The sequence below is a fragment of the Tasmannia lanceolata genome, unplaced genomic scaffold (assembly GCF_043159265.1).
Source record: "Tasmannia lanceolata isolate RefF3 unplaced genomic scaffold, GAP_Taslan_0.1 ptg000002l, whole genome shotgun sequence".
Classification (NCBI taxonomy): domain Eukaryota; kingdom Viridiplantae; phylum Streptophyta; class Magnoliopsida; order Canellales; family Winteraceae; genus Tasmannia; species Tasmannia lanceolata.
Genome location: NW_027518679.1, coordinates 23,913,082 through 23,928,185, shown reverse-complemented (window position 1 = coordinate 23,928,185; position 15,104 = coordinate 23,913,082). Strand labels below are relative to the sequence as shown.

The 15,104-nt window shown below is 42.8% G+C and overlaps 2 protein-coding genes and 1 pseudogene across 2 annotated transcripts; all 3 read right to left on the bottom strand.

Annotated features, from left to right (window-relative positions):
- Nucleotides 1-216: 216 nt before the first annotated feature.
- Nucleotides 217-1,491, bottom strand: LOC143889773 (uncharacterized). Its single transcript, XM_077394127.1, has 2 exons — nt 906-1,491; nt 217-773 (listed from the first exon to the last, which is right to left on the bottom strand). Exons 1-2 carry the CDS (start codon nt 1,489-1,491, stop codon nt 217-219), a joined length of 1,143 nt encoding a protein of 380 aa, XP_077250242.1.
- A 7,156-nt stretch (nt 1,492-8,647) lies between these two features.
- LOC143883023 (germin-like protein subfamily T member 1 pseudogene) lies at nt 8,648-9,639 on the bottom strand (annotated as a pseudogene).
- A 3,846-nt stretch (nt 9,640-13,485) lies between these two features.
- LOC143883017 (germin-like protein 3-8) lies at nt 13,486-14,517 on the bottom strand. Its single transcript, XM_077386390.1, has one exon. The coding sequence runs from the start codon at nt 14,427-14,429 to the stop codon at nt 13,758-13,760; it is 672 nt and encodes a 223-aa protein (XP_077242505.1). The 5' UTR covers nt 14,430-14,517; the 3' UTR covers nt 13,486-13,757.
- Nucleotides 14,518-15,104: the final 587 nt, after the last annotated feature.

Sequence of the window (15,104 nt, the reverse complement as noted above, 5' to 3'; positions counted from 1 at the left end):
TGCTTCAACACGGGGTCCATCGCTTTGCCAACCATGTCGGAGATGATTGCCAAAGTGCCCCACATGACGAAGGGCAGCGGACCTGTCACTGAGGTATAGGGGGTGGCCGGCCGGCGGGGGGGTGGTGGCGAATATCTGGCACGGGCCGCACTTTCTAACAAATTCCTGGGTGTCTCTGGGGATCGTAGGCCAAAAATAGCAGTGTCTTAAGTTTTTCTAGGCCAGAGTCCTTTCGCCTCCGTGGTCTCCGCAGATCCCCTCGTGTACCTCTCGTAGTGCATATTCTGACTCAAAGGGTACTAGGCATCGGAGGTATGGCCAAGTGTATGACTGTTTGTATAACTTGGACCCGTGGAGCACGTAGTGGGCGGCTTTTACGATCAATCTCCAGGCTTCCAATTTGTCTTCGGGCAGTATCCCGTCCTTCAGGTACCGCACTATGGGATCCATCCAGTTTGGCCCTGTCAAAATTTTTAAGACTTGCTTTTCATCAATGCTGGGGTGAAGGAGTATCTCCGTGTACACGGAGCCGAAGTCATGTGTTTCTTCAGAGGCCATTTTGGAGAGGGAGTCCGCGCGATCGTTCATACCCCACGGCACCTGGAGAACCTCAACTTCCCCCATTCCGTCTAACTTTTCTCTTACTTTCTGGAGGTATCTTTTCATACTGAGCTCCTTGGCTTCGTAGGTCCCATTTACTTGCTCGACCACCAGTTGCGAATCACTGTAGACTTTTAATTTCTTTGCGCCTAGTTCCGCGGCTAGGTTCAACCCTGCCAATAAGGCCTCATATTCAAACTCGTTATTGGAGGCTTTGAAGTTTAGTCATAGGGCGTATTCTGCTACAAATCCATCCAGGCCCTGGAGGACCACTCCCGCTCCGCACCCTCCTTTGCTCGCCGAACTGTCCACGTGAAGGATCCAATGGACCTCATTTTCATCCTCAGGTGATCTGGGCCCATCGCGCTTGTCTCCATGGGCCGGTTTTTCAGTGGAGGCACTGGTTCCATCCACTGGCATTGGTTCCATGGCGGGGGCAGTGAATTCCACTATAAAATCAGCGAGGATCTGGGATTTGATGGCCGGCCTTGGTCGGACTTGTATGTCAAATTCTCCCAACTCGATGGCCCAGCTTACCATTCTTCCTGAGGTCTCAGGCTTTTGTATGATTTTTATCAATGGTTGGTTTGTCAAGCGTATTATGGGGTGGGCCTGGAAGTAGGGGCGGAGCTTCCGGGCAGCGGTGATGACGGCGAAGGCGAACTTCTCTATTTCCAATACCGGACCTCCGCACCATGGAGGATCCTGCTCACATAGTAAACCGGATGTTCCCGCTTGTACCTCTGTTGGACCAGTACCGCGCTTACCGCCGTAGGACTGACAACCAAATATAAGAAGAGCTCCAGCCCGGGCTTGGGTTTGGTCAGTACTGGCGGTGTTTGGAGGTACTGCTTTAAGACGTCGAAAGCTTCTTGGCAGGCCGGGGTCCATTCGAACTCCCGTATGTTCTTTACCTGCTTTTCGGCAGATCTGGACATGAAGCGATCGAGGGCGGCGACCCGTCCCACAAGCTGCTGCACCTCTATCGTCGTTGCCAGGGTTCCATGCTTAGGATGGCTTGGATCTTTTCAGGGTTGGCCTCGATGTCTCTTTGAATAACCATGAATCCTAAGAATTTCCCTGAGGTCACCCCAAAGGCACACTTTACCGGGTTTAGTTTTATCCGGGCTCGCCGCAGAGTGTCGAAGGTTTCTTTGAGGTCGAAGATGTGCTTATGGGCTTCTAGACCTTTTACCAACATGTCATCCACGTATACTTCCACATTTCTGCCTATCTACTTCTGGAACAGCTTATTCACGAGCCGTTGGTACGTGGTCCCGCATTTTTCAACCCGAAGGGCTTGACAGTATAACAGTAGATGCCCTGGTCAGTGATGAACGCTATTTTTGGAATATCTGGCTCGTGCATCTTTATTTGGTTGTAGCCGGAGAAAGCGTCTAGGAAGGTGAGGAGCTCGTGCCCGGAAGTGGCATCGATGAGTTGGTCTATACGTGACAGTGGATAGGGGTCTTTCGGGCAGGCTCAGTTCAGATCAATAAAGTCTATACAGGCCCGCCAACCTCCATTGGCTTTCTTGACCATGACTACGTTGGACAGCCACTCGGGGTACCGGATTTTCCTGACAAATCCGGCTTGTAGCAGTTTTTCCACTTCAGGTTTGATGTGAGTTTGTCGTTCTGCCGCGAAGTTTCTCTTCTTTTGTCGGACGGGCTTGAGGGTCGGATTTACATTCAAGCGGTGAACCACGATCTCCGCGGGTATGCCGGGCATGTCCGAAGCAGACCACGCGAATACATCTTTGTTGGCTCTAAGGAAGCTAATCATTTGGTCCCGTAAGGTGCCTCTTAGCAGGGAGCCAATCCAGACCTCTCTCTTTGACTAGTCCTCGGATATAGGGATAAAGTCTAGCTCCTCAATTGGCTCCCCTCTAAGCGTGCGGGCTCGCTCTCTGGGGTCTTCACTTCCGATCGTGAAATTTTTAGCTGGGGCGTTGCTTCCTTTCATGCTTGCTGCGTAGCACTGGCGCGCTATCATCTGTTGTCCGCATACTTCTCCTATCCCGGTCAAAGTGGGGAACAACATTTTGAGGTGAGGGGTAGAAACTACTGCTCCCAGGTCCCCCAGGGCTGGGCGTCCTATGATGGCACTATAAGTGAATGTTATATCCACGACTAAAAAGGTGGTCATAATGGTTTTCTAGAGGGATGCATCCCGAAGGTGACGGGTGAGCCAATTTTGCCGCTGACCTGTACGAATGCCCCAGAAAACCCATATATGGAATACTCCGCAGCCCCAGCCTTCCCTCACGCAATTTCATTTCTTCGAAGGTTTCGAGGTGTAACACGTTGACAGAGCTCCCTGTGTCTACCAAGATCTTTCCTACATCGAAGTTGGTGATGATCAATCTGATGACTAACGCATCGTCGTGCGGGACTTGTAGTCCATTCTAGTCCTCGGTGGAGAAAGAGATGACCTGGCCTTCTTGGAGAGGATCCGTCCGGGCCTTTTTAGAAGGCATTTTCAGGGAGAATACTCGCTCTACGTACGTACGTCGATCGGCTGTTGTTGACCCCCTGCCGTAGGCCCTCCCGCGATGATGTTGATTTTTCCAACAATAGTGGGCGGTTGCTCGGGGGCCAGTGCTTGGCGAGGAGGTTCTTCTCTTCTGGGGGACCGGTGGTGCCGCGAGCAGTGGCGACTGCCTCGGGAGCGATGTATCCAGCTAGAACGGTGTCTGCTGCAGGACCGGTGCCGACCTGTCGGCAGGGGAAGCGCGGTGCGTTTCACTCTGGTAGGGGGAGCGCTCTATTCGCGCGGGGCTATTAAGGTACTGATCTAAATGACCTTCCTCGGCCAGTTTTTCTAACTGAAGTCTGAGATAGAAGCAATGGTTGGTTTCATGGTCGTGGTCCCTGTGGAAATAACAAATCCTTCTGGTGGAGCATTTCTTCGGGTCAGTGCTCATTTTCTTGGGAGGGGTTAGGAGACCCTAATCTCTGATGGCGAACAGGACATGGGAGAGGGGGGCCTTTAGGGGAGCATTTACTAACTTTTTAAAGACAGGAATGGGGTTCCGGTTTGATGGTCTTTCTTCGGCCCGCAGTTTCCTGGCCCCCACCATCTTCTTTCTTTTTTTCCTCGTGGCCGGCCCGGCTCCACTCCCGTACGCAGGCTTCTTCCGCTCGTATGAACTTGTTAGTTTTGGATTCGACTTCCTGTAGGTCCCGCGATGGCTTGAGGGTGAGGTGTAGTTTGAAGTTTTGGTCGGTGGTAGTGTGCTTCAGAGCTGCAACTACTATCTGGACATCGATGTTGGAAAGTTGAGCCAACTCGGCATTGAATTTCAGCATGAAGTCTCTCAGGGTCTCGTTTTTTCCTTGCCGGAGGGCCAAGAGGGCATCCGTCGGATCGTGGCGGAGGCGATTGTTGGCGAACCTTGCGGTAAACTTCCTTCCGAATTCATGGAAGGATGCAATGGAGTCCGGCTCCAAACGTAGGTACCAATCGTTAGCAATTTTTCTCAACAAGGAGGCAAAGGCCTTGCACATAAATCCATCTGACGCGCCTCGGAGTGCCATTATCCTCCTAAAAGTTTGGAGGAACTCTAGGGGTTCTGTGCTCCCATCGCAACAACCGAATTGGGAGAGATCTATCCCTGGTTCCTCTGGGGTTTTTAGGATCTCCGCGGTGAACGGGGACGCCGTCTCTCTTTCCCATTTGTCCAGGATGTCGTGGGCATAAGGTTTTCTTATTTCTGGCTTAACTTCTCGGATCTGTCTCTGCAGATCAGCCAGTTGGTCTAGCCCTAGCAGTTGCGCCGAGGTAGCCACCTCCTCCGCCCATACCGGAGGTATTCCCGGAACTGGAGGCTTCGGTTGCGGAGGCAACCGTAGGAAGAGCTCCTGGCGAAGCTCACTGAACATTTCCATGGTAGGGCCCATCTGTGGTGTGCTGGAAACGGGCCTATGCAGGCCTGAGGCCTGCAAGTTCTGCTCCCGAGAATTAGAGACATGAGCTTGTGCATGTCGGGCTTGGCTCCTGGTCATTACTCATATTTCTTGTTGTTGAGAGTGGTTTCTCATCATCACAAAGTGTTCAGGCTTAGACGAGTCCCACGGATGGCGCCAATATGATGGAGCCAGAATCTGGGTTCGCGATCGCGCGGTGGGTAGAGAGCCTCCGCTGGGGTCTGTAATCACAAACAAATGGGTCAATGAGGTCTGGGATGGGTCCCAGACGACCACTTCGACACCCAAGTCAGATTCTGGACCAACGATATAAAGAACAACAAGAAATGGCGGACGTACAATCAAGTTTACCAGGACCAATGTACGAGTTCTTTATCTGATATCTGGGTGGGTGAGTTGGAGGCTGAGGGAGGGATAGGGCGTCCAGCGCCTCTTCCCTTTCTTGGTTAAATTTGGAAAACCTTACTGGTGGTATAGAGCTTCCTCTAATGGCCTTACTTTTTAGAGTCGTTCCTTTTCTTAGGCTGGATCAGCCTCTCCCTCTTAGGGGCTTAATGGCGTATTTATACTTTGATCTTGCATGCAAATCCTCTTCATGGGGCGCCACGTGGACCTTTTCATCATTTCAAAGGGAAAACCTTCTTTTGTTGGATTGGGTTGCTCCCCTGGTTCGACGGCGCGCGTACCTTTGTTGTGTAATCTTGCCTATAATCTTGATGATGAAGTTTTTGGAGGCGGAGAGGTGACACGTGGTAGGATCACGTGGTCTTACCGTGTATTAATGTCTCTTCTAATCATGATTAGATTCTTCTGTCGTATGGGTGACACGTGGTGAGATCTAACGGTCCCGACGTATTTATACCCTATCACATACTTATATTTTGTGGGGACCCACTTGCTAATGGTGTGGGAATGTCTGCCTCACAGTTAACTGGCAGCATCACATTATGCCCCACCGAGAAGCACAAAGACTTGTCTGGCATGTCACTCAAACCTCTAGCGTCCTCTAAGAATCACTTTCCACTTCCAGCTGTGTGCTAAAAATGGTCATACCCTGGTGAAGAGTACGAACCTTAGCTTATGTGGAATGAAGTCTATCACAACTTAGATAATTATCGCATGTTTTGAGTTTTATCCATCCTAGTAGTATGTTTTTATATGAAAATAAATTGTTATATTTACTAAACCTATTAAAAAAATTTAATATATTACTTGATATATCCATATTATTAACAAAAATTAAAATTTGAGAATTGATTAAAATATTTTGACGAATCCATGATCTTTCTTTTGGAGGTTTGACCAATTTGATACTTAGATACCCTATCAAATTCCGATACTCGTACGTGTATTGATGCATCATTCTTTTTACTTGAAAATAATTGAATTAATAGAAAGAAAAAGCCCGGGGATCGGAACCGCTATGATTGTTCTGATCAAAGCAATATAGAAAATAAGAGAAAATAAAAGACCAAAAATGCCCAAAAACGAATTAGGCTCACATATAAATTACGGAAATGGCATCAGCACTACTATATTTTGATGATCGCACTCCTCACTTTATTAAAAGTATGGCATGGCCCGCATCATAGGATGATCAAAACCGTCCATTAGATGGGCCACAGCCTAATTAGGTTGTGCCCCAAAAATCATTTCCATAGGTTGATCTAACCCTCCGATCTATTGAGGGTTAGGATCAACCCTCTAACATTCAGATCGGAGGGTTAGGATCAACCTATGGAAATGATTTCTGGGGCACAACCTATTTAGGCTGTGGCCCATCTAATGGACTGTTTAGATCATCCTATGATGAGGGCCATACCGTACTTTTAATAAAGTGAGGAGTGCGATCATCAAAATACAGTAGTGCTAATAACATTTCCCATAAATTATTATTGTATATTAATGGGCCTAAGATGTATAGACCCACTAGTGTATTACACATTTTCCATAAATTATTGCTGTATTTTTTGCTTTTTTCCCAAAATTACTATTAATGGATTTCACATGAATAGTTATCAATGATCTACTAGTATGGGCTATGTAGAGAGCCTAATGGCTAAAATACAATGGAATGTACATGTATATTAATCAATCATCTACCAGTGGAGTTAAGATGAGGGACCCTAAAAAACCAATGAGACCCACATATCATAACAAGTTATAGGGAAATGATAAATTCGCACCCACTGTCGGATGAATCGCAACCCTTTAAAATGAATTGACGTTAAAAAGCGTTAAAGTCTGCCACATACCCTCCTTCAGAGGGGTGTGAATTATCCTACAGGGGGTGCGAATTTATCATGGCCCCAAGTTATATACTAGTTATCAAAACCAATGGACTCCACTTGTGCGGATGTTACCAAACAGTTTTTTGCCAAATGGAAAGAAAAACCCCATACAAGGTTTTAAGATGAAAAACTTTAAGACAAAAATTGGGTATTTTTCTCTCTGGATGGAAAGGTCATCTCACGTCAAAAGCCTTCCAAGCCTCATCTAAGGATTTTTAAGATGGAAAACTTTAAGTTGAAAAATGGCTATTTTCCTTCCAAGATGGAAATGCCTTTTTTGTGCAACTGAACAAAGGAAAGTGGTGAAAACTTGGAAAAGATTTTTATTAATGCCAGTTAATGCCACTTTCCAGTCAACCAAACAAGCACTGAAGGGTGTGCTTGATCCAGTATACCACCTAGCCTGAACAAATGTTTTCTCAATTTTACGTTGGATTCAAGGGAACATATTTAAATGAATGAAAAGAGAAAAAACAATCTGCACAGGTAAGGTTTACCACCTTATGCAGTTTCACAAATTCATATGCTAAAAAGTAATTAGACAGGGAATACACTGTTGGAAATTGTAAATCAAAATCAAAGTGCATGGTTTTGTGAAAAGTCTTTGTAGCCTTCTAAGGTAGTTTTTATGTGTGAAAAATGCAATGTCTTTTGTGTTTTCTATATTCCTTAATATCTAGGCTAGAATATCAATGAGAATTTTGACCGGAACTCACCCCTAAAAGCTAGATGTTAGAGGGAGGGTGCCCATTCCCCATCCCCATACCCATCCATTTCACTTATCTAATGTGGGACTATTTGCTTTTGCGTGGACCCCAACAATCTCCCCCTCCACGCGGAAGCAACGTGGACAATCCCGCCCCTCCACACGGCGGCAACATGCATGGCAACAACGAGATACTACATCGGGGTTTCTGAGATATTCCTCGAGGGACATTCCCGCCCTCGGGGGAAAACCGGGGTTACCACCCCTGAGCTCTGATACCATGTTAACTTGCCAACTTCTCCAAAAGCTTAAGCTGTTGGAGAATGGCGTTATTTATCTTTTATACTTCAACACTCTTTCGGAGTAACTGGTAGTTTAACATGGTATCAGAGCCAAAGGTCTCGAGTTCAAACCTCCTGGATAGCAAAAATACACATGCGATGGTTTGCCCAAAGTGGGACCACATGTGCCACGTGTTTGCCAACTGGGCCACACATGTGGGGGAGTGTTAAAGTATAAAATATAAATAATGTCTTTCTCCGACAGCTTAAGCTTTTGGAGTAACTGGTTGTTTCACAATGTGGATTTCCTATGTTGTTGATTAGGATTTCTAAAGGACTCATGGGAACTACAACAAAGTGTTTAATGTATTTACTATTTTAGGTGTGTGCCGACCCCAACTAGTTTGGACAAAGGCTTTGTTGAGTTGAGTTGAGTACTATTTTAGGTGTCTTGAATCTATAAGTATGGAGCCATTGCTGTAGAGATTGTAAGCTTAGAGAGCATAAAGAGAACACTTAGAGAGAAGCTTCAAGGCTTAAGGTTGGAGGGAGAAGAAATGTAGACATTTCTTTTAAGTGTGTTTTGATATATAGAAGTCTTTTTATATTTTGGTGGAGCTCTACACGGGCCCTTTGGCCGTGGAACTCCCAAACTCCCTTACCTTGCTCTTATGGCATTATCAATCCATTCAAAGTGGGCAAACATACACTAATCTAACAAAGGCAAAATGGATTGAGGACAATAGAGATTTTGGAAGCTTCCACAACATGAAACGAAAATTGGTAATTAAGTAATCAGTCTAGAAGTTGAAAAGAGACGAGAAAAATAGAGGAAGAAAAGAGGGGAGAAAAGGATTTCATTTATTATCTAGTCTCCACAACATGAAACAACAAGATGTTATTAGTGATGTTCGCCCCCATCATAACACACTAACACATTATTCATAACAAAAATAAATAAATAAATAAATAAAAGGTTCCTCAAGTGAGGAATTACAAGGGCTGAAGAAGGTAATAATTAACATAGTTCCCTATTTTGTTGAACATGACATGAATGCTCCTCCCTCCAGGAAAAGGAGAAAAACAAAAGAAGCAGATATAACATATAGAGAAGTAAAAAGATATTAGTAGCTTAGGAGGAACCAAATTTGGATTTGATGCCTTTCACAATCTGTTCATCTACTTGGAAGGCCTTGGCCAACACTTGATTAGGAATAGAAGGACTTGAAGCAAAAAGGGCAACAGGGATGATCTGTACCCCTGGCAATTGGCTATCAAAAGCTGTAATTAAGAGCGCTTTTCCCACCCCCACATTGAATTGGAAGTGTATCAACCCCTTAGGAATCACAAAGCTCTCTCCAGCATTCAAGACTTTCGAGAATAGAACATTGCTAGTGGTCACAAACCCAACAAGCACTCTCCCCTCTACAACAAACACAAGCTCAGTTGCTCGAGGGTGCAAATGAGGAGGGTTGATTCCCCCAGAAGCAAGGTCGACACGGTTCATGGATAACCCAAGAGTGTTGAGCCCTGGGAAACTGAGGACATCACCACTAGTCACGTTTAATCCAAAGATGTTTCCTGTGTCGCCCTCTTTGGCTAGACCCACGAAGAAGAAATCATCGGATGTTACTGTGGGCGAAGGCTTGCATGTGAAACCATTCACAGATATGTTTTGGGTTTTCAGGTCGGCTACGCAGAAGTCCTGCAGAGGGTCAGGGTCTGCATAACATGAATGAAGGAGTAACATTGCAAATGAGAGGATTAGGAAGAAAGGTGATCTTGCATTGGACAAAGAAGCCATGCTTGTGCTAGTTTCTCTTGAGAAAGGATTTATGAGGGATTTGTTTTGAGATATGTAGAGGGGAGATCATGTCTTTATATACACCATATATATTCATATAATAATGTGTGTATGCATAAAGTCCATGCACAAGATTTGGACCCAGTTATATTACTATCATAATAAAAAATGAATATTATACGAAATTGGAAATGGGTAAAATTTTGACTAGGTAGAGGTTCCTTGTTCGTTATGCTCACATGAGAGCCCGACCAAGTCCCTGTTTGTGTTGGATTTTGAGAATTGATTTGAGTCCAAAACTAATTATTGGACTCTATAAGATTTTTGAGAATTGATTTTAAGTCCCAAAATGATTATTGGACTCACAATTAAGATTTTTGATTTTTGAGTCCAACAGTCAGGTTTGGACCCCAAATCAATTCTACAAAACAAAAACAAACAGGGGCCCCTACCCAATTTTGAGTCCAAAAACTCAAAATATAAAAGGAACAAAAGCCCAAGGAAGGTTGTATTTGTCCCCTATTTCAACTAAACATGTGGCATAATTATCGATGCATGAAAATCCATGTAAAATTTGAAGATGTGGATTTCCATGCCCTTTGTTGTGCACTTGTAATCTCATTCCTTTAATTAGTAATATTTTCAAAAGGAAAAATTGTAAACTCATTTATAATATTACGAAAATAATCAGTAAGCATTATGTGAAATTACAGATGACTGGTTTAAACTAAACGGGGCCGAAATCCATTGAGAAGTTGGTTTAGACTGCCCGGTCACATGGACAAGCTGAAATCGCTATAAAAGACTCATTCTTTAAGATATGTTTAAGTTTTAACTACAGCCTTATATTATATATGGGTTTAATGGGTAGCATCTGCTTAGCAATTTCCATGCTTTGATTTGGCCTTCAAAGTTAGTGTAGAAAAATTACCATAGGTCAGCTGTCAATACATTAAAAGCTATGGTAGCTAGCTTTCTAAAAATATAGGGAACACTTTGCTCTGTCGAGAGGTGTAAAGGTTCCTTTAGCAAAGAAGGTATCATCTTTGAACTAGAAGGCTATACTGAAATCTAGTCCTAGCAAATCTTGCCTGGCCGTTGTTGATGCACAAGATAGAGAGTTAGGCTAGATATAAGAAAATTCCTACAAGAATTGTTCTTCCCATTTGACCAGAGGTGTGCTAGAATATTATCCTCTTTGTTCAGATAAAAAAAGAGGGATTACATTATCCTTAGTTGAAGTCTGTTCTACTGGGTGCCAATTGTTTCAGGGTGTGGGGGATAGCAAGCAAGGATATAAGATGCACCTGAATCTTTTAGAGATGGGGATCTTAAGCTCTTGTTGTCTCTGTTAAGGAAGTTGTTAGAGATAAATTAAGGGATTTATCAGAGAAGGCATTTCGTGGACAAGCTGTTGCATGAGAGAGCAGCCACCTCGGATGAATTACACGAATGAGACAAAATCTGAGCGCTGCTTAGCCAGTTTGCGAAATGCCTTCTGCGATGGTCCCTAGAATATCCCTGAATTTAAAGTATATTTTAGTTTGATTTGATTTTATTTTATTTTTGATAGATTCAGTGAGGCCAAAATTGTTATTTTGTATCCATGGTCATTTTTGGAACCAAATCCCTAAATTTAAAGTGTATTTCAGTTTACTTTTATTTTATTGGGAAAATTACAATTACACCCCTCAACTTTCAGACACATTTAACTTGGACCATATAGTTCATCAAATACACCCGCTTGATTTTTCTCCGTCCGTTAACTAGAACCCCTCCATTGATGGTCCGTTACTTTAACCTTACGGAATGACTCAAACTAACTTGGGTTAATATTTTGAGGACAGAAATACCCTCACTGGTTTTAAGACATTTGCAGAGGGATTCGGGTTACGCCATTTCCTTTCGAGCTTGTTTCTTCCTACTTAACGGTTCCTCCTTAATGGGCATCAAGTGGCTCTTCTTCAAGAAATCTCCACCACAGACGAAGAAATCCCACCCCATGGCTGCATCAAACCCCACATTCGAAGAAAAAAAACTGATGAAGACAAAAAAAAAGCCCTAAAATATTAGGGATTTTGTGCAAAGCATGATAATGATGTGAATGAAGACAAATAAAACCCCTACATCGAGGGTTTCTGGTGATAAATAAATGAGGGTTTAAATCAAATCCTAGTTTTTAGTTTGCAAGTATGACAAAGTGTTTAATGTATTTACTATTTTAGGTGTGTCTTTGAGTCTTGAATCTATAAGTATGGAGTCATTGCTGTGGAGATTGTGATGCAAGCCCGGAAGAGATTGCTGCGATTCCACAGGATGAGAAGCGAATCAAACTTAGATGAGGTTGGAAATACTTTGGCACATTAGATTTCCCCAAATATATTCTAAAATTCAAACTAACAATAAGACAAATAAGCAAACCACGATCAATACGTGCATAGATCCTTAGTAGAAGATTAGGAGATCAAGCCAAATAAAATTCACATAAAGTTCTCAAAGATCCCAAAAGCCTTAAGGCAAATTTCCATTCAATAATCAAAGAAAGTCCATTACAATGCTTTGATGATGCCTATTTATAAGAAAAGACGCCCTAAAGCTAACTTAAGGCCTAAGCAATTAATCTCGACCATTTATCTAATCTAAAGTAAATTAAATAAAAGTTAAAACTTACCTAAAATAGTAATCCCGTAATAAACCTTACCACATGCTAAAAACACTCCATAACTTTCTCAAATCACACCCAAATCGAGTGATCTTGGGCTTACAAGATAGGTAATTGGAAACCTTTCTAATTACACCAAAATCAAGCCAAACGAGCAAGATTTGATGCCTAAAATATAGGCTACAAATAAAGTGACAAAAATAGAAGTTAAGCATAGGAAACTATTTCCATGCTGCACGTTCTTGACAGTTTCCAACTGCATCAGATTGTAAGCTTAGAGAGCTTCAAGGGAAAGCTTAAAGAAAAGCTTCAAGGATTAAGGTTGGAGGGAGAAGAATTGTAGACATTTTTTATAAGTGTCTTTTGATATCTAGAAGTTTTATATTTTGGTGTTGCATTTTTATTTTGGTGGAGCTCTACACGGGCCCTTTGGCCGAGTAACTCCCAAACTCCCTTACCTTGCTCTTATGACATTATCAATCCATTCAAAGTGGGCCAACATACACTAATCTAACAAAGAAAATATGGATTTAGGACAATAGAGATTGGAATGCAAGTCAAACCATCACTGTAAATATTATCTCTATATAATGGAAAACACTTTGAAAACGAGATCCCTTCTCAGAAAATTACAGCCGGAGTGACATGTCTGTTGATTTGACCTCTTTCCAAGATTTATTTATCACTTTTTGGGGATTTGAGCCTCATTCCTTTGTCTTTTAGTGGACGTGGCTCCAATTGTCGAAGCCCATTTTTTTTTTTTTTCACTAAACATATTCCCGTTTTACTAGCAGTGCTCATAATTATCTATTTACAGTTGATGTCTACACCATCCATGTTATACGAATTCCTCATAATTATCTATTTACAGTTGATGTCTACACCATCCATGTTATATGAATTCTTTTGAACGAAAGAAGCACCCTTCTCTAACACGTGACAAGTTTTTTTTTTAATGTATTGCTTGATATAACTATATTATTAAGTAGCAAAATAAAAAATCGGAGTATTGATTAAAATATTTCGATGAATTTATTAATCTTTTTTTGAGGTTTGCCAAATCTAACACTTGATACCCGTGTCGAATCGGTCATGAATGAACTTTTTTATTTCCAAGGTGAAAATTTGATAATTAAAAAACAAAAAGAAATATTGGAAGAATCAGTCTAGAAGTGGAAAAGAGAGGAGAAATATAGAGAAAGAAAAGAGGAGAGAATAGGATTTCATTTATTATTTAGTCTCCACAACATGAAACAACAAGATGCCATTAGTGATGATGGGCCCATCATAACACACCAAAACACATTATTCTTAACAAAAAACTAAAAAAAATTAAAGGTTCCTCAAATGAGGAATTACAAAGACTGAAGGGGGTAGTGACAGTCCCTTCTTTTGTTGAACAAGACATGAATGCCCTCAAGGAGAAGAAGAAAAACAAAAAGAAGAATATATACCATATGGAGAAGTAATGGGATCTTAGTAGCTTAGGAGGAACCAAATTTGGATTTGATGTCTTTCACAATCTGTTCATCTACTTGGAATGCCTTGGCCAGCACTTGATTAGGAATAGAAGGACTTGAAGCAAAAAGGGCAACTGGAATGATCTCTACCCCTGGCAATTGGCTATCAAAAGCTGTAATTAAGAGTGCCTTTCCCACCCCCACATTGAATTGGAAGTGTATCAACCCCTTAGGAATCACGAAGCTCTCTCCAACATTCAAGACCTTCGAGAATAGAACATTACTAGTTGTCACAAACCCAGCAAGCACTCTCCCCTCTATAACAAACACAAGCTCAGTTGCACGAGGGTGCGAATGAGGAGGATTGATCCCCCCGGGAGCAAGGTCGACACGGTTCATGGATAACCCAAGAGTGTTGAGCCCTGGGAAACTGAGGACATCGCCACTACTCACGTTTAATCCAAAGATGTTTCCTGTGTCGCCCTCTTTGGCTAGGCCGGCAAAGAAGAAATCATCGGATGTTACTGTGGACGAAGGCTTGCATGTGAAACCATTCACAGATATGTTTTGGGCTTTGAGGTCGGCTACGCAGAAGTCCTGCAGAGGGTCAGGGTCTGCATAACATGAATGAAGGAGTAACACTGCAAAGGAGAGGATTAGGAAGAAAGGTGATCTTGCATTGGACAAAGAAGCCATGGTCGTGCTAGTTTCTCTTGAGAAAGGACTTATGAGGGATTTGTTTTGAGATATGTAGAGGGGAGATCATGTCTTTATATACACAATATCTATTCATATAATAATGTGTGTATGCATAAAGTCCATGCACAAGATTTGGACCCAGTTATATTACTATCATAATAAAAAATGAATATTATACGAAATTGGAAATGGGTTAATTTTGACTAGGTAGAGGTTTCTTGGCCGAGGTTACTTGTTCGTTATGCGCACATGAGAGACCGACTAAGTCCCTGTTTGTGTTGGATTTTGAGAATTGATTTGAGTCCAAACCTGATTATTGGACTCAATAAGATTTTTGAGAATTCATTTTAAGTCCAAAAATGATTATTGGACTCACAATTAAGATTTTTGATTTTTGATTTTTGAGTCCAACAGTCAGGTTTGGACCGCAGTCAGGTTTGGACCCTGATGATGCCAAAATCCGGATCAGAGCGTCGGACGAGCGCTATCGGCAAAACCGGCAGCTTAGGTTGGTAGAGCTCCTCTTCATGGGTGCCTGCGTTCATAGAAAACAACGTTAGAAGGGCCCCGGAGTGGGGACTCGAGGGCACCCTCCGACGCTCAAGTCAGGTATCGGTATCACAGATATCTAAGCAAGACTAATAGAGATAATCATGCTTATGGGGGGAAGAA

Coding starts and splice junctions, on each gene's coding strand:
- LOC143883017 (XM_077386390.1), bottom strand. CDS start 14,429: ATGGCTTCTTTGTCCAATGCAAGATCACCTTTCTTCCTAATCCTCTCC.
- LOC143889773 (XM_077394127.1), bottom strand. CDS start 1,491: ATGGACCCCGGCCTGCCAAGAAGCTTTCGACGTCTTAAAGCAGTACCT. Junction 774..905: donor TTGGATCCTTCACGTGGACA/GTTCGGCGAGCA, acceptor CCTTATTGGCAG/GGTTGAACCTAGCCGCGGAA.